The sequence below is a fragment of the Quercus suber genome, unplaced genomic scaffold (assembly GCF_002906115.3).
Source record: "Quercus suber isolate HL8 unplaced genomic scaffold, Cork oak 2.0 scaffold_257, whole genome shotgun sequence".
NCBI classification, from domain to species: Eukaryota; Viridiplantae; Streptophyta; class Magnoliopsida; order Fagales; family Fagaceae; genus Quercus; species Quercus suber.
The window spans coordinates 317,952-337,250 of NW_027069713.1; the positions used below are offsets into that span (position 1 = coordinate 317,952).

The 19,299-nt window shown below is 34.0% G+C and overlaps 2 protein-coding genes across 5 annotated transcripts; both read right to left on the minus strand.

Annotated features, from left to right (window-relative positions):
• Positions 1-1,164: 1,164 nt before the first annotated feature.
• LOC112033794 (mannosyltransferase APTG1) lies at positions 1,165-7,060 on the minus strand. 4 transcript variants are annotated; one of them, XM_024066568.2, is made up of 10 exons: positions 6,779-7,060; positions 6,263-6,527; positions 6,021-6,138; positions 4,056-4,160; positions 3,519-3,805; positions 2,474-2,755; positions 2,192-2,393; positions 1,822-1,973; positions 1,564-1,729; positions 1,165-1,448 (listed from the first exon to the last, which is right to left on the minus strand). In XM_024066568.2, exons 2-10 carry the CDS (start codon positions 6,475-6,477, stop codon positions 1,365-1,367), a joined length of 1,611 nt encoding a protein of 536 aa, XP_023922336.1. In that variant the 5' UTR covers positions 6,478-6,527; positions 6,779-7,060; the 3' UTR covers positions 1,165-1,364. The 4 variants fall into 4 exon arrangements, with proteins under 4 accessions (XP_023922336.1, XP_023922335.1, XP_023922337.1 ...); XM_024066567.2 differs by having other exon boundaries at positions 6,792-7,059; XM_024066569.2 differs by having other exon boundaries at positions 1,564-1,726; positions 6,792-7,058.
• A 3,718-nt stretch (positions 7,061-10,778) lies between these two features.
• On the minus strand, positions 10,779-16,731 carry LOC112021161 (prefoldin subunit 6). Its single transcript, XM_065781109.1, has 5 exons — positions 16,566-16,731; positions 16,087-16,157; positions 15,668-15,792; positions 14,247-14,307; positions 10,779-11,022 (listed from the first exon to the last, which is right to left on the minus strand). Exons 1-5 carry the CDS (start codon positions 16,642-16,644, stop codon positions 10,966-10,968), a joined length of 393 nt encoding a protein of 130 aa, XP_065637181.1. The 5' UTR covers positions 16,645-16,731; the 3' UTR covers positions 10,779-10,965.
• Positions 16,732-19,299: the final 2,568 nt, after the last annotated feature.

Consider the following 19,299-nt stretch of genomic DNA (forward strand, 5'->3'; position numbering starts at 1 on the left):
TTGGAGCTGTGGCATTTGGTGGCGTAGATCAGCTGGGAGATTGGATCGGAGCGGTGCTCGAAGATCGGTTTCAGCGTGGTGAATCGGAGCTCGGAGATCGGCTGAGATTTGTTGGTGGATTGGATGCGGATGGGTTTTGTGATTTGGAAGAGGAAGGCTAGAGAGATGGGTGTAGAGAGAGAGAGAGAGAGAGAGCAAGAAATCAAAAACTGGGTAGAAAGAGAGAGAGAGCGCGTATTAAAGAGAGGGTGTTAGAGAGAAATAATAAAAAAAAAATGGAGTATAATGAATATTTTATTGAAATATCTTGTAAAATAAATGAACTGATGTTGGTGTTTTGTAAAAGTAAATGTGTAAAATAGAAAAAGTAGGTTTTTAGTATAAAAATAGATGTGTAAAATACACATACTGATGTGAATGCTCTAAGAAAATAGCTAAAGGTACCCGTATCCGTCAATTCAAATTTCCAAACGAGGAAAGTTTGTAACATATGAATACCTTGTCTGTCATTTCTGGTAAGAGAAAGAATGATACCATTCTCAATGCGGCGGATGGATATTAAGGCAAAGTCATATAAGTTAAGAAGTAAACCCGGTAATGGTTCTACTAAATTTGGAAAACCCAGCTCAAGATTTACATTAAGGAGCACATCCTTAACATCCTTCTGAAAAAACGTTTCAACAAAGAAAAACTGCAATAGCATGGTTTAAAGGTAAAGCCCAATTGGGTTTTGGTGATTTTTTATTATTGCAACTGAAGTCAAATTAAGCATAGTTTCATCATATATCAATTAGGTTGTTGCGCAAATTAATTAGGGTTTCGAAAGTTTCGAACCAGTGACAAATATATTAGAATTATACTTTGCCTCATCCCTAGAATATAGGTTTTGAACCTGCATTACCAAAAGTCAATGATAGGCCATTTAACTAGAAGCAAAGGCAAGGAACAGGATTCTTCCTTTTTTCTTTTCTTTTTTTTCTTTTTTTCTTTTTTTTTTTTTCCTTACAATAATAGGGGAAAGGGAGATTCAACTGATTATGGGATTACCCTTACAATACTTTAGTAACCATATACATTATGTTGTAAAATCAGAAAAAGATATCTATCCATAAGCTACTACAAAGCATTAATCATCTTAATATTTCAGATAAAAAAATTTGAGGGTTGTCCATCAAAGCATTCCTGTATATTTTAGATCAAAAAATTGAGTGTTGTCCATCAAAGGTATTCCTGTTAAATGTACCACTGACATAAATTCTACCACAATAAGTTTGAACAATATATCTCCATAAGAAGCAAGCAAAAAAAAAAAATCAAATTGCTAAGAGCTAGGCGACATAGATTGGTTGCATAGAAGACAAATTTCACTGGCCTGCCAAAACATATACAACAACCGATGATTGAAGATTGCGGTCCACTTTGAAATGAGAATGGAAAAACCTTTTAATCTGCCATTAAAATAAAAGATTCAGCCAGAAACAAAAACCAAAACAAAACTAAAAAGGACTAGTGCTAAAAGTGACACAAGAAAATAAAACATAAATAAATAGTCTTAGCATTTACCTCTCTATAAGAATGCGAGATTAGAAAATCCCTCAATAATCTTTCTTCTGAATCAAACAACACAACATGACTAGGTTTTGACCAAGTTTTTGCAAATTCTGTTGCAAAACTGACAGGGTCCATCATGAATCGATCTGACTCATCTAGGACTCCTTTCTCTTCACTGCTGAACAAACATTAAAGAGTAAGAATTATAAACCATCTGCATTTAGAGATTGCATGGGGCAACAAATAAGTATTTTAGCCAAACAGCCAAACCTTGGTGAGCAGTCGAGAAAACGCATGGGTAAGTTGTGATGCAAAGTGGAGTAGTAAGGTGTTGCGTGGCATTGCATTAGGAAAAGGATGCTTTCAACTTTCTCATTTCTAGCTTCTTTGGATAGATAGATCATTACATCTTCAGTTCCTCTCTGTTTAGCATGCTTGCAGTTATGTATCAACCAAAACAAAAAATAATTCCATTCTAAAGCTTTGGCAGATTATTTTTTCCCCTCCTATACTAGTTAACAAAATTTACACACACACACACATACAATCATAAGGCAGAAATAATTTCTAACAATTGAAGGGAAGGGGGAAAGAGCAAAAGGTAACCAGCTTTGTTTCATTGGCAAGGAAAATGATGTACCTGATGAATCAAACTCATATACAAGGCCATTGGTATATTGGTAGCAAGCAAGAAGAAGATGAAAAATTGCATTTTTGACGGACATCTGGTATGAATGTTCAAAGATCCTTTCTTTTCAGCATTTGGAGAATCAGATGCATTCATCTTAGCTAATGCATATCCAGAGAACATCAAAGCTATTGGGAGCACTGGCAGGACAAACCTGTAAAGAACCAAAGGTTCAAAATATGCATATTCACACCAATATATGTGCAAAACAAATAAATTCTCAGACAAGGGTACCTGAACTCTTTGTGACCCAGTACACTGTAAAGTCCTAAAACCCATGCAATAAGGCCAGACAACTTCCATTGTTTGGATTGTATGATGCCAGCTACGGAAAATGGTAAGAATGTGAAGAGCATGACCGTAAATCCCTGAGTGAAGTACCAGTGCCACTTGTGAGTGCCATAATAATCTCCTCCAGAGGACAGAAAATTGAACTTTAGAAAATTAAGAGGTACTAAAACCCACGAGCCATACATCAAACGATCCAATAAACATGTTAGTCCAAGAACCAGCACCCTGATACATTAGTCAAACTGTAAGGGAACATTATACAAATCATCCACAAACACACCAAAGGAGGGGGGTGTGGATATTTTCAACTGTGTTGTGAGGAGGCTTACAATATAAATCCATCTTATTATGCTTAAATCTCTTCGAAAAGTCAAAAATATTTTCAGATATAAAAAAGATTGTGTAATATTTTCCAATAAACATCCATCCTCTGCCTCCTCAATGTCAGGTTTTAGGTTTGATACATCAAAGTTTAGTATGCACAGGTACAGGTTGCACCCATAGCACATCTTATAAGGCATTTCACAATAATATTACTTGCACTATCAGCTTCATCATGTGCATAGCATAATTTATTTAAAAATAGATTTTACATGTTTGTGTGCATGTACAATGAGCAAATTGCTATGAAGTGGCACTTCATTTGCTTCTCCCTAATCAAATATAAATTTCTAAAATTTTCTTTTCTTTGTACTGGAAAAAGGTGGCCTATCAACAGAATACCTTTTCTCATCTACATTAAATATAGGAATAAAACTCTCTCTAGCACTTCAGATATCAACTTAAAGTTTAACAATGTTTACTAACCAATTGATCATTGCAAATCAAGGAAGGAAAAAGAAAATTTTTACTAGAGATAATTAGAGTCCTTTTCTAAAAGCATGAACAGAAAAAGACAAAAAAATAGCTAGATGAATTCATGAATTTGAAGGCACAAAAGAAATGATAAAATTGTTATAACAAACAAAAAAGCTGCATTAATACCTACCCAATGGGAGCCACCTCAAGAAAAATGAATCTTAGTCTATCACGAGTCACAAACAGCTCAAGTAGGCCAACATACACCCATATAATAGCGCTCGTTGGTCGAATAGAAAAAGCCAATGCTGCTATTGCCAGACCCCACTTCCTTGAAACCAATGGAATTTTAGTGGAAGAATCTCTAATACAGGGCCAGTGGTATAGGCCAATAAGTGTAAGAACAGTCTCCAAATTATTTGACAACGTGCGAGGGAAACAAAATATCATAAACCAATTTGCCAATTGTGCAAAGAGCTGCAATAAGGTTAAGTATGCCATGTATCACAAATGCCTTAATAAGTAACAAACAGTGCTATTTTATCTATAGTAAATATGAAATGGTAGTTCCCATCTTGAAATGAAGTTAGGATATATATTGATAATATTCTAAACTATTGAGGTTGTGGGTTCACCACCCACTAGATTCATGTGCAAAATTACCAATCCCACCCCTCCAAAAAATAAAAATTAAATAAACTGTAAAGAGTATGAATAAGAAGGATACAGCCCATTTTGCAACACAATCACCAAAGAGGACATCTGACAGCTTGTACAAATACAAATCACCAACTGCGGAACATATGGACTGCAGCAGCCGTGGAGCCCTCGTCTATGAAGAAAGGAATATAGGAAGTAAATATCTTTGAAAGATAACAAACACAACGCCAAGATTTAATGCATTTATGGAAGCACTGTAAGCAAAAGAAACCAGAAACTAATGTTTCTAAAGAAATGAATGTGAATTATTTTCTGGAAACATGTGTCCACAACAAATTTTTTAGTAACTTTCATTGGAAATAAATAGAATATTACTAAATATTCTGCAACAATCCAATGCATCTGAGACCCAAAAAGAATTACATACATCTTCAAAATTTTGCATAAGTTGTAATTGCTTATATGGCACTAATATATGTATAGGAGGAAGTGACAGGTATTCAAATCCTACAAACTCCACAAGAGAACCTAAACCAATGAGGTTATGGAAATACTATGATTTTAATTTCTCACTTTTATCTAAACAATTTCCAATAAAATTACTTACAAAATGCATGGTTAGAAGTCTAGAATACATATTGAAGCAAAAATTTTCTTTTTGATCAATTAAAATTTCTATTCAATCAAGTGAAGAGTACAAAGTTTAAACCACACAGGCGGAAAAAGCTGCAAGCAGAGTTTCTAAAACACCACATCAGTACCTAACTAATGAGCGCCAAAAACAGAGAAGGGGATCCTCCAATGCTACAAAACGTATCTTGAATAGAGCTTTTAACCCTCTTTTAAGATGATATCCTACACCTCACATCCATCATCACTGCCCTCAGCATTTTAACATGATTTTTGGTTCCCATTATGAATCCTTGATTTCAAATCTATCCAACTAGGGTAGATGGTTGCTTCTCAGGCCAACTTGCTTAATTTCTGCATAAAACGTCCTCCCTTGAACTTGTTAATTGCCCAACTCAGCTCATCAACCCAGCTTCAAACTTTGTTGGTAAACAGATATTTCCTCAACACTCCCTTATTATCTTAGTAAAAGATCATTCAAAATATGGGTGATCTTGTGACTCCATCCTGACTCTAAAAAGTGTGCATAGGATGTCTCCACTATATCCCCATGCTGCTAGCCTTTCCCATGTTATAAGTCTGCTCTTCACAGCCAGCCAGAAAATAAATGCGTGCTTAGGGATATTGAAGCAAACTTTGTTTGAGTGAAAACTACACCAACAATGAAGAAGTAACTTTCTAACTAAAATAAAATATCTGTAATATGCATATCCCAAAAGCCCTCCATGTTTAGAAATAATTGTTTTATTTTTTCATACATTGAACATATTAAATCCTTTTAAGTTTTTTGAGGTTATTATGACACATGATTGAGTCTAGGTAGTAATTATGCAACTAAGAATGCTCCCAAATACAGATTACACTGATAAATGGTTGATTTCCTTTGTGTGTACTTTGCCTTCAACTATAGCTCCATTATTAAATAAATTTCTATATTTTCAAATAGCCTCAAGCCAATCAGAAACAGTTTTTCCTATAAATGCAAGCCTTAGGAGGTGGCATAAATATGAAATAGCAGCAAATACCCTTGTCCACCTCAAATAAAAAAATAAATAAAAAATAAATTAAAAAATTAAAAAAAAAAAAAACCTCACACTACCTGTTCGTGCCACACCAATTGAGTCCTCAGATATTAACTGCTAACCGACAATCATAATCCTACTTTGATCTAATTTCACCACTCATATAATTTTTTTAAAAAAGAACTGGTTTTCTCAACCAAATGCCCCTGCCTAGATGAAGTTGTGCTAAATATAATTAAAAAACCCATGAAACTTTTTCGGTCATTTTAGCTAATATTAAAATCATAATCCTAACTAGTCTAGAAATACCATATGAGATACCCTTCGAAAAATGTATCACAATTTTCATTTTTAGAGGGAAAAGAAAAAGATATGATTACCATGAACCATGGTGTATCCAGACCCAATAGAGAAAGAACTTTATAGAGTACAGCAAACAGCACCGGATGCAAATAGCTACGAATCCCCTTCTTCCACTCCCATGTCAAATGCCCATACCTTCCATTTTCACCAACCAAAACAAACACAAACCCATTATTACTAAGCTAAATTTGAAGCATATTCCACTCCTTCTCAGAGCAAAATAAACACACAAAGAAATAAAGATGGAAATTGAAGTTACCCAAAAGCAATGCGGTGAGCAACTTCAAGGGCTTGCCAGTGTTCATCTGGGTTGAAATAGGTCTGCACCAACAAAGCATTGACCACCCGGAAGGCCAAGCAGAGTGCAAAGACTCTCTTTGTTGAAGAAAATATAAAGGACTTTGAATGTTTTGGTTTTTGGGTTGTGGGTTGATTGGGTGGTGGAATGGTTGGATTCTTGTGTCTCTGTCTCATTGTTTTCTAACAGTCACTTATACAAATATTATTCACCATATCATTTATCCCTGAAAAATTTGCAAGGCACAAAAACAAGAAAAATGAAAACAGCATATTATTCAACAGAAACATATGCACTTTATTCTTCATTCAGATTCAGCAAAACCTTAAAGACAACAAAGTATATGTATTTTTGCGCATACACACATACTAGTACCAGAACTATGTACCTAATCAGAATGTGACAAATCCAAATAAAGTTTATAGCTTTATGTAAAAAAAAAAAAAAAATCAATATATGGGTATTATAGAACTAAACTTGTATTCCTCACCGGAGTCCTCGTTGCCATTTTAGTCCAGTGGGAGGAAATGGAATTCAAAGCTTGGGGATTTCAGAGTGGGTTTGAATTTGGGGATTTGGGGATTTTGAGTTAAAGAAGAAAGAATAGGAAAAAATGGGTGTTAATTTGAATTGGGCACCACGCAAAGGCGGCTCCGGCCACTTTTTCCCAGACTATCCGACTGGGTCTCCGCTTGGTTGGGCTTGGATGTGGTGGTTCTTTGATCGGTATGAGAGTTGTATGACCAAGGTTTTTGATTTTGTGAAATTTGGGTATTAAATGAGGAAGAATTGGGTGTGGCAGGGTGTATTCCTTTATTTGTGAAAGGCTAATGTGGCTTCTTGGTATTGGAACGTGTAAACAAAGGAGTTTGCACCAGTTGTTTTTGTTTTTTTGTTTTTCTTAATATCACCCAAAAATTAACCCCCCCCCCCCCCCCCCCCCCCCCCCCAAATTTTAACTTGTATATAAATATATATATATATATATTTAAAAAAAGTACACGCTCATTCCATAAAACACATGTAACATGTTACATTAAGTTTAAATTATTGTTATATAAATTTAGAATTGTAACATTTTTTTTCTTTCCAAATATAAGTGTAATGCCTATATTATTGAAACTTGAATTTTAAGGTAATTTTTTTGAATATTTATCATTTTTATTACTTTTTTTAAGGTTCATATCTCTCATTTCTAATGCTTATTTGTTTGTATTATTTAGCCCAAAACTATAAAATTTAGCCCAAATAGAATAACATTTCATACTTTCCAAAAATTAAGAAAAAAAATTTTGAGCCCAAAACTAAAAAAGGCAACCAACAAAAGAATCAATTTGAGGCTCAATTAATCTAAAATGGAACGAATGGACCAAAGTGCACCGAAATGAACCAAATTAGACTGGAATGGACCGAAAATGACTTAATTGGATGGACTGCAATAAAGTGAAATGCTATATTTAGGGGTGGCAAAATTTGACACGACCTGCGAATTTGACACAACACGACACGAAATTAGCAGGTTATGGGTTGAGGCTTAACGGATTCGTGTCATAATCGGTTAACACAACTGACCCATTTAATAAATGAGTTGGGTTAGTGTTGAATACATAGAACTCGTTTGACCCGTCTGACCTGTTTAATTAAATGACATTTTACCAATATACCCTTCAAACTCTAGGTATATAAACATATTAGTTGTTATGATTTATTTTCTTTGACATATTGTGATTGATTATTTGTGATATTGGGATATGCTTTAGTTTTGAATGATTATTTTTTATACAATTACTCATTAGTTCTTAATTTTATATTAAAAATATTTATTTGTTTGTTTTTTCATAATTTTTTTTTTTTTCATTTTGATAAAATCTAATAAACAGGTCAATACAACTAACCCATTTAATAAATGGGTCGTGTTAGAGTTGAGAAATGTTGACCCATTTAATAAACATGTCGGATTAGTGTTGACCTATGTAGTCGAATACTCATGACTTGAAACGACACGAACCCGACACACAAACACAAATTGCCACCCCTAGCTATATTCATGTCATGTGGTTCAAAACGAGTATAATAACAATAAATGTTACTTATCATCTTTTTAGATATTATATAGATTTGTAAGACTTTTATCTAGTAAAATTTGTACTAACTATAATATCACTAGAAAATAATTAGGAATTTGTTTATTATGTTGTTGATGTGATTCTAACTAATCATGTCACTTTTTAAATTTTTTAGTTAGTACACAATATAATTTAAATGATTTTTTTACTATTAAAAAATTAAATAAAAATATTCATAAGAGTCATTATTTTGAAGATCATATTGTTTGATTCATATTATTTTTTAAAAAAAAAAAACTTAAATGACTCCATGTACTATAGATTTGAACAAAACAATTAAATAACTCATTTATTTATTTATTACTAATAAATTTTACAATTGACATAGACCAAGTGGCTCAACAAAAACATAACAATAATAAGTACTACACTTATACCGTTAAGCTTTTAAATATTTTATAGATGTTTTGAGTTTGTAACGTTTGTGAGGTGGACTTTGAAAGAAAAAATTAGCCACACACAAAAAAACAAAAAAACAAAAATCACAAGAATATACCATAGCATGCTGCACCCAATATGAAAGATGGATGGTTCGTTAAGAAGGACTAACCCGTTGAGTGGTTTGGTTGAGCAATAAACGTCGAACTGTCATGATAGTGTTCCGAGTTTCTTGAATATATGTAAGTGTCGAACTATCATGATAGTGTTCTGAGTTTCTTGAATCTCCTACCTTCATCTCTTTCGACATAGCACTATAGCAGTCACCCTTAATTGCTCCCCCAAACTTTTCGCCTTTTCCTCCTTAGTCTTTTCTTTCCCGTGGATTGCTAAATGCTTGTTCCTGCATTCTCACGTGTCATATGATTTGTTATCTCTGGTTTTATTGACCAGCTCTTGCTCCTCTCGTTCAGAGATGGTATATATGTTTCAGGTGTATACATTCAACCTCTCACAACACGAGGCCCACATATTGGTTAGTATCACATCAACAATATAATCCACTGCATAAGCATCTGTTTGTTCACCACTTTGTTCTCGGTTATCAAAAAATTAATTTTCACATATGTGAGCGTGTGAGTCAGTTTTCCACTAAAGGGTGACTTGAGGGGCTGGAACTTGATCAATGTAAACCATGGCCCAAATAAGCAAAACTTGCAAAACCTGTTACAACAAGAGAATATTACAGTTAGTTATCCACTAAGTCAGAGTGCAATAGAAGTTACCAAAAAATAAGGAGTGCAGTAACTGTTTTGTCTACTATAAATAAAGATCAAAAGGTATTATCAGAGGAGACAACAAAAATCTGATAAACTTGACTCACATACCCAGTCAATGGAAGGATAACTTCATGTTTATAAGTACGTTTACCTCACATAAATTATCTAAATATAGTTTTTGTAATTTAACTTAGGAGTTTGTGTGATTTGAATCTTTCTTATTTGTATGAACTTGAATTCTGAATTAAAATATCTACATATTGTGATTACATTGCTTGTTCCCTTATTTTTCTTAGTTGAATATTTTGTACTTTTGAAGTCCTATTAGTTTAGGCAGTGGCAAAGCCCATCAATTTGGTGCAAAGTCTTGTCTTGCAAATAGTTCTTTCCAAGATAGTTTGTATTCTCACAAACACATATATCTTCATTTTCTGCTCTTGGTCTTGGCCACCCTTGCGTACAATTTGAATACCCTCCTAAACTGATTCTTCATTAAGAAATTAAAATGGCTGTAACAAACATTCCTTCTTGGCATGCCCAATTCTCATATTAAATGGATAACAAAGGGTCCTTTAATCCCTGTACCCTAAAACTGTAGTTTGAACTCCTCAGGACATTACAAAATGGAGATTTTGATGCCGCACTAAGTATGCGTTTGACAACACTTATTTTTGTCAATTTATTTTACTATTCATAAGCTCCACTATACTTTTTAGTACAATTCATAAGTCTCACGATACTATTTCAGATAACTTTTACCTTTATCTACAATACTTCCAACAAAAAAATTTTCAGTTTCAACAAAATAAATGGACCTCAAACAGACCCTAACTTGATCCATTTTAAATCCTACAGACCCTTCCCTTAAAAATGACTTCCAATTAGAACTGCGTTTTTAGCACAATTCTTGGTTTTAAACAAAACATAACAAAACAAAAAACAAAAGCAACAACGGTCCAAGGCATATTGATTCCAAGGTATAGCAGAGTACATTTGACGGGTGAGAACTCAGAATATCCCAATTCAGTTTCAACTTTCAAGCATAATTCATCAATTATTATTCTGTTTAATGGCAAAGCATTATGTTTTCGTTTAACGTTTAGCAGATCCAGATTCTCTTTTTAAAAATAAAAATAAAAAATACAAGAGAGAGACAGAGACAGAGACAGAGACAGAGAGAGTTTGGAAGAAGGATAGCTAAACACAAAAATCGATATCACAAACAATTTTAACATTCCACAACGGCTATGACTATGACAATAGTAAGAGTTTGTGCTAGGAAACGCAGCCTCAATTAGAAACAAGTATCTACACCCAAACATCCATAGAGATTTATAAAACATATTAAAAATCCAAAGGTGAATACTAATGTGAAAGCAAACTATGCTTTGGCCTTTCCAGCCTGGAGAGACTGAATCCTCTCTTGTAACTTGAAGATCTGCAAGATGACAACCAATAAAACGATTAATGTCATTAAAATATATGACCAAAACGGGAGGAATTAGTACACAAACATATATAGCTGAAATATTAACAAGCAAACAATGGTTGAACAAAAGGTTTCAACATTGGATGGTGTGCACCACTGATATTTAACCAGAGTATACAAAGATTTTTTGACTAAACCATAAAGAGAGTATTTCTCAGACAATCTTTAAAACGAAAATTTGAAGTAGCAAAATTTAGCTACAAAACATCAAAGACAAACTTGTAAACAACTAGGTATCAGAATTTTGAGAAAGTATATCTTGTGGCAGTTAAACCAAGTCAGCCATATAACAAGCCAACAACACTAATGAGTGAATGTCATGTAATTCAATTTTATACCCTTTTGTCAAAGTTGGTCCCACCAACCTCCCACATGGTATTCACTCATTGGCTTGTTACGTGGTTGCCTTGGTATGCTTATTACAAGAGATATTTTCTCCAAAATTTTACACTAGCCAACTCCGCCCTAAATTCAATAATCAACAAAAACAAACAGAGAAGCAGTGAAAGCAATGAGGAAATTCTGGCTTGGAGGAGAGGGATTTTTTTTTTTTTTTTCACTTCTAAACCATAGAAGCAGAACTCCTCAATTTTGCTTTCAGTTACAAGAATAAGAACAAGTTGAAGAAAAATCACATTGAGTCGCAAGAAATACTTCATTTTTAGTCTACTTCCCAAAAAGCATACACCCAAATCCTATTTTTCCTAGGATGTTGATCAATTATTCAATTAGTTGAAGATTTTTTTGTTTTTTTTTCCAGAAAAACATACCAAGGCTTGCATAAAAAGCACCTTCATCTAAGCTTCATGGTCATTGGAACTCTAAACTGGACACGGAAAATTGACATCACAAATCAGCCATTGGCTATGAACTGCATCCCTCTTTTTAGGTTTTAAGTTGGTTGAGATAAATGGCAAGAAAGGATTGCTGGGAAAAAGGGGGAAATTGGAAAGAAGGTAAAGTTTGATAGGAGCCTAAAGATGAAGAAAGGAAAAATAGATCCATTATTTTAACATTATACCCCGATTGGAGTGGCTAATGGAGAAGAGGCAACTGCATACCCTCTTAACAAGCCTTCATTCCTCCAATCTGTCCACATTGGGAGCATTGAAAATGGTGGGTGCAGAAGAAGCCCCATCCTTTTAATTTTCCTTTCCCTTCTATCCTTTTAACTAAATAATAAAAATAGTGCACCTCCACCCCCATTCCTCCCTCTCAACCCCCTTTACATTCTTTCACTTGCATGAGCTCAAGGACCTATTTTTAAAACCACTCTCAACAAGCTTGCTTCCTTCTTCAACATATGTCCACCGTTGAGAGAGTTGAAAATGGTGTTCTCCAAGGAGAGGGAGACCTCATCCTTTCACTCTAACCTTCCTCCAATACTTTCAATTTAGTTCACTAGACTTCTATGGACTATGTAAATTGCCACAATTCCTAATCAAACAATAATATTGTCGCATACATCTCTAACAATTCTATTAAATCTACCAAAACTTACTATCTTAAAATTTTCAACTTCCTAAACCACAGAAAATCTACAACCTTCATTTATATTAAACATCAAGCATAAATGACACCCAAGATCATGGTTTGATCTTGAAGAGGACCAAACACATAGTGTTCGAGTAAGAACTTCAAAGTTTGGGGAAGAATGGGGGGGATGGACCTCCAAGCTAGATAGAGGGGTACATGGGTGTGGTTTGTAGAGAATTATCCGAATGGGTTGGGAGGTTTTTAGCAAAAATATTCAGTTTGAGGTAGGGGCAGGGGATAGAGTGAAGCTTTGGACAGATCAATGGTGTGGAAATTCTTCACTACAATTGATCTTTCCAGTTGTTTATGGGATTGCTTCCAATAAAAAGGCATCAGTGGCCTCTTCTCTTAACATTTGGGGATAGAGAAATGGAGAAGCTGGGATGTTTGTTTCATTCGGAGACCAAATGATTGGAAAATTGGCGGTGTGGATGAATTTCTCCGTACTTTGGGTTCTAATTTACCTCCTACTGAGAATGGAGATCGTATACGATGGAAGTTGCTGAAGAATGGAGATTTTGATATCCAATCGTTTTATAATAAGTTAAGAGGTCCCTTGGCCATTATCTTTCCTTGGAAAGGTGTTTGAAATGTTAAGGCTCCTCACCGTGTTTCTTTCTTTGTATGGATTGCTGTATGGGATAAGATCCTTACATGTGACAATTTGAGGAGTAGAGGGATGGAATTTGTTGACTGGTGCATTATGTGTCATTGTAATGGGGAGACAGTGGATCATTTGCTACTTCATTGAGGTAAGGCTTACCGGTTGTGGACTTTGGTTTTTAGATCTTTTGGGATTTCATAGGTCTTGCCAAAATCGGTTGCGAATACTCTCTTTGGTAGGTGGAATTGGCCTAGAAAGCATTCGTCTAGCATTTGGAATTTAGCTCCATTGTGCTTAATGTGGTGCCTTTGGAGGGAGAGAAATTGGAGGACGTTTAAGGACATGGAAAGTTCTAACGACCAACTATTGGCTTCTTTCAGTGGCTTCCTTTTTGACTGGTCTGGGCTTGGAGACTCACCTCTAGTGATTCTCTCCCTATGTTCCTTAGCTCTCTCCTTTGTAATTAATATCTTTTCTTTCTTTTTTTTATCTTCTCTTTCTGTAATTTTTTTCTCTGCCTTATGACTTTCTGCATAAGGTATTGTTCTTGAATATACATCTTTATTACTTATCCAAAAAAAAAAAAAAAAAAAAAACTTCAAATCCAAACAACTAATTTTTGCAAATATATATATATATATATATATTCTTATCTAAATGTGACAAGTGGAACATACATTTATTTTACTCAAGTATCACAGAAGAATTTTTATAAATCTAATTCACAGTTCAAGATAACATGTCACCAGAAAATCTTGCACACTACAAGCTTCTAACTAGAAAAATGGAATTTTGGCGTAGGAGTTTGTATAAATTTCTATTTATATGTTGTGATGAGCTATAAACTTCCAGTTTTCCACAAATTCCCAAATATTCCATCAAATTTCCATTCTGAAAACAATGTTTTTAATTTATACCCTTTAAGATTCTTCACCAAGTAACAACCCATTATCATGAGTATGATGAACTTGAAAAGCTAATGATATCACAGTAAGAACTGCACATGTGTGTATGTGAAAGGTAGAATACAAACCGCTTCTTTCTTGCTATTCTGCTTCTCCTCCAAGTCTTGAAGAGTGCCATCAAGTCGTTTCCTAGTATGCAGAAAAAATTTTACAGTCAAATACATGCAGCAACAACAATAATAATTAGATGATGATGATGACAATGACGCATTTTTTATAATAGTAATGAAGCTTTATTAATAAGAACAAGTACTTCATGTTCACAATGATTAACACAAATATTCTCAAACAATTACAAAGTATCAACCATCAAATCTAAGAGAAGAATGAAACTCAAATATAGAAGTACTATGAGTAACCCCAAGCTCGGGACCACTCAAACAAGGTGTGGAGCAGTAATGATTTCAATTTATCCAAGGATATTTCAGTGTCTGTAAATGTGCAAGAAGAAGTTTGATGGTACAGAGAACTTTGGAATGCAAGAGTATATTTTTCAAATAAACCCAAAATATTATATTGATAAGTGGTGAGACCATCCACCAGAACTGGATTTTTTTTTTTTTTTTTTAAGTACCAGAACTGGAAAAATTTTACATCCCGACATAGTGCATTCCAGTAAAAGATATCATAGGATATCAGTTCCAAGTAATAGTGCAAAGCATCAAGAGAGAGAGAGAGAGAGAGTAAAATAAAATAAAAAGTAACATTAGGAAACAATCCAACCTGAAAACTCCAAGGAAATTCCTTACAAAATAAGCAGCACAAAATTGAAAAGAATGATTCTTTACGTGAATAAAAGCATTAAAAAAATCAACCAAAAAAAAAAAAAAATTACAGGCTGCATGAAACCCCGTGTCATTTTTATTAGAATAGGCATCAAGTTATTTGTTGTAAGGAAGTGTAATGATAGAGATGTGAAATATGTTATGTGATCATATTCTGCATTGTTCATTGTGTAGACACTTTCCATCGAATGGGTTAAATTCAAAGTTAAGGAGATTTGTCTGTCAATGATTGAAATTTCTGCTGTGAGACATATTTTGAATAGCAGGAAACTAATTCACACACATTTGTTTTACAATAAACTATCCTACATTCCCAGTCAAGCTTTAGACATCTAAAAATGCATTTAGTTACGTTAGTAACTACTAAATGAGGAAGCTAAGGACTTTAATTATGACAAGTGATGGAGCCAATGACTCTTCTGAGCAAACTGACTTCATTCCATCAAAAAAACAATGTGTGGTTAGAGAAACATATGCCTTTATCAGTACAAGATACATGAAGTTATCATTTATGAGGATAAAGTGCAGTTTTTTTTCAAGGTAGCAACCTTGTACTACGGACTAACTATGAAAATGACCCAAAATTACCATCTATATTTTCCTATTACCATCTATCCAAAATTCATGGTTCCATAAATCTTACTTTTCAACTAGTGGATAAAAAGATGCAAAGATTGAAAGAATGAGTTCCAAAGTAAGCATACAATTCAGCCGAGATATATTCGATTCTCTTGCGCACATTCGCGTTTGCCTCTGCTAAATCCTGCTTCACAAGCACTGGACCGATCAATTTGTACACGTTTGCATCTTCATTCAATATATCCAACTCCTACAAACACAAACAAAGAGTTCAAACCTAATTGATAATGCCACTTTGTTTGCTTGCAATCAAAACCCTTAGAATCCTTCATTCAGTCAAATCTAATACGAACCTAATCAGCATTATGGAAAATTGCACCGCGTAAAACTTCCAAAATATACACCCAACAGCATTCACTTAACTTAAAATTTTTTATTTTCACTTTCCTTCTGCTAAAAACTTCATTTTCCTTCACTTTCCTACTAAACAAACAGATATTAAAAAAGGGAAAGGGATAAATAAATGAGAAAGAGGGAGAGAGACCTTGAGGACAAGCTCATTCTCGCCAAGCTGGATAGTGTACTTCTTTCTCACTTGGTGATTCTTTGAAATATCTGACAAATTATATACCATCTTAGAGCGCTTCAATTTCAGACATTACAAATATGTGCATAAAAAGTAAAAACTCTGAAATTGAAAAAAAAAAAATTCAAATAAAAATCAATTATTAGCACATAGTGTGTTACTGTAATGAAATAGCCTTGCACAGCTGAGACGAGGATTTCCTCACACTAATAAGAGTTAGTTACTGAAGCAATACAGTAATCCAGCAAGTACAACAAAGAATAAGCACAAACTAAAGTTATAGAAGATCCAGCATATGAGAACCCATCTTCCTAATCACACAAACCCCATTAATCTCTCTCACAAACACCAAAATCAATCTAGCCATCGATAACCCAAAATTTGGGTGAAAATACTAATACCATATAAATTTAAAAAATAAATAAATAAACACATGCCTTTTTGGAGTTTGCTGAGATCGTTAGATTTGGCTTCGAAATCGCGCTGTAGCTCTCGAAGGACGGTTGAGGAAGACATTTGTGTGTGCTTCTTCTTCTTCTTCTTCTGGTTTCTGACTCTCGCTGCTGCTGAGTTCTCTGGTTTGGGTTTATGAGCGATTTTGCAAAATGGGACCTTTGCTAATCGCTATGGGCCCATGTCGGGGCAGAATATGGGTGGGCCTATGTTGGGTTAACCGATTAGGCCTAATTGGGCTGAAAAGCCCAAGTGTATATTACTGGGGTCAGTTTGTAACACAGTTGCCTCTTACCCTCTCTTCTCTAGAGTTCATAGAGAAACTCATTATACAATTCTTATTAAACATTTTAATACTCAATAATAAAAATGAACTTGGATCAGGTGCAAATATTCCTCCGCACTCACAAAATATTTTTACAATAATTTTTACGTTTTTACTTTTTCTTACTTTTTTTGTTCATGGGGTGGAAATTAAAAGTTGTTTTTTTCAACTCTTATTCTCATCCATTGATAGCAATTACATCGACTAACGTATTACACCTGATCCAAATCTAATAAAAATTACTAAGATATCTTGTCACTATAAAAATCATTTGACAAAGAAACCCAAAAAGGGAGATTGTTTGTTTTTGCAATGTCAAAAATTGGACTTAAACAACGCCCTTTTTATTAAAGGAATTAGACAACACTTAACATACTTGTACAAATGGGATTAAATTGACTAAAGGACTAAATTGAGAAAGGTATAGGGACTAAATTGAAGTAGCACCATATAGTAATTGGCTAATTTTTGCCACATCATCAGCTTTTAATAAACTTACACCTACACTATTTTATTTTCTATATAAGTTTTGATGAAGTAATGAAATCTAAATTACTTATGCTTTGGTTAAGATATATAGAATTCTACACATTCTGTAGCAAATTGTCCTGTTTTGTTTTAAAGGTTTCGGATGTATTGTTTTGTGTTTCTGTAGAAGTTGTTGTTTTTTGCATAATTGTTATGCTATTAGAAGTGGATCAAAGAAAAAAAAAAAAAGATATATAGAATTCTATGTTAAAGTTAACTTAGGAATGCTATCGCTTGTTTAGTTCTTTATGAAAAACTTTTTTTTTTTTAAAGTGACTTTTTTCTTATGTTTATTTACAACTTCGTAAACAAGCTTGGAATACATGTAGGTTGTGTTTAGCTCAATGTAAAATTTTTTCCAAGTGTAAAATTTTTTTCAGGTGAAAATATTTTTTGAAAAGAAAAATATTTTCAGTTATTTGGTTGTGTTCTGGAAAATACGCCAAAAAATGGTTTCCAATGTTTGGTTTGTACGTAAAATGGTTACTGAAAAATATTTATAATCTGGCATATCCGCCAATCTCTCTCTCTCTCTCTCTCTCTCTCTCTCTCTCTCTCTCTCATTTATAAAATTAATTAGATAAATTGCCTTTTCTTCCATAAAACATTTTTTTTTTCATCAATTGTGAAGTAATCTATAAAATTAAACTAAAGACTAAACCACCAAGAACAAACACCATATGTCGAAATTATTTCTAAAAAAAAAGAACTAATATATTATTGTGAGGACCTGGTTTGGGTTGTGAACCCACTACGTGGAAGGACTTAAACCCATGAAGTCCAAAACAATAAATTTATAGAGAATGGGTTGAAAAACTGGACTATAGTTTATCAAACAGATATTGGTATGGATTCAAGTAGGAGAATGAAACGATGTAGGATTATATTGAAGAAAAAACAGTCCTCAGCAAGATTTGAGGTGAACTGTTCTTGTTTATTATCCTCAAATTCGGTTACAAGTTTAATCTTTGAATGCTTAGTCCTTTCTCTCAACCTTTTCTATCCTCCATTTATGAAGGACCTCTCTCCTTATATAGTTCCTTCTAAAGCATCTTGATCTTACACTTGTTTGATCACCTGCGTTACCACTTGAGTGTTTGTCCTATCAAACACTCTCTGGTTGTGTGTGCCTTGGGACAGCCAACTTTATACTGTTCAGGGGTTTTCTCCACATTAATGCAGTCAATAAAGTAACTGTAGAACATTAAATGTGGCGTGACAGTTTTCTTCCTAAGATATCTAAAGCCTTCTCGGTCTAATGTCTCTATAATGTCTATTCATATCGATAGAACTTTCTAGGAGATTATCTTCCGAGGAGACACTTACTCTCGACTTGTCTCGCTAAGCTTTTATGGCCATAACCAACTCTTTTATTCATTAACACGGTCTCTAATGATGGAGATTCTTTCTCCTCGGACTAGTCCTGATCCTCGGCTTGGGCCATAGGCCTAATGGCCAAATGTATAATGGACTTCCAGGCCTAATATCCCTACAATTATATTTATATATAATAAACTTCCAAAATACAGTCAAAGCATTGAAAGAAAGCATGCACAAGGAATAAATTTCATATAACCACAAAATTGAGTCTTCTAAATAATATCCAATTATCCCAAGTGAAACATATTGACATGGCCATTTTTTGCGCATAGCCACGTGTCTTCCACTGAAGGAGTGACTTTGCTAGACCCGGATTTGTTTTGGGGAGTTCAATCTGGAACTCGACATTAGGCTACATAGACCAATGGCTTCCATGCATTTTTAAGCCTACAAGATAGATAAAGCCCAAAGTCTAAGAATCATAGTAATAGTTGAAATAAATAAATGATATTTTTAATTAAATAGCTTTGATTAAATAATGATTT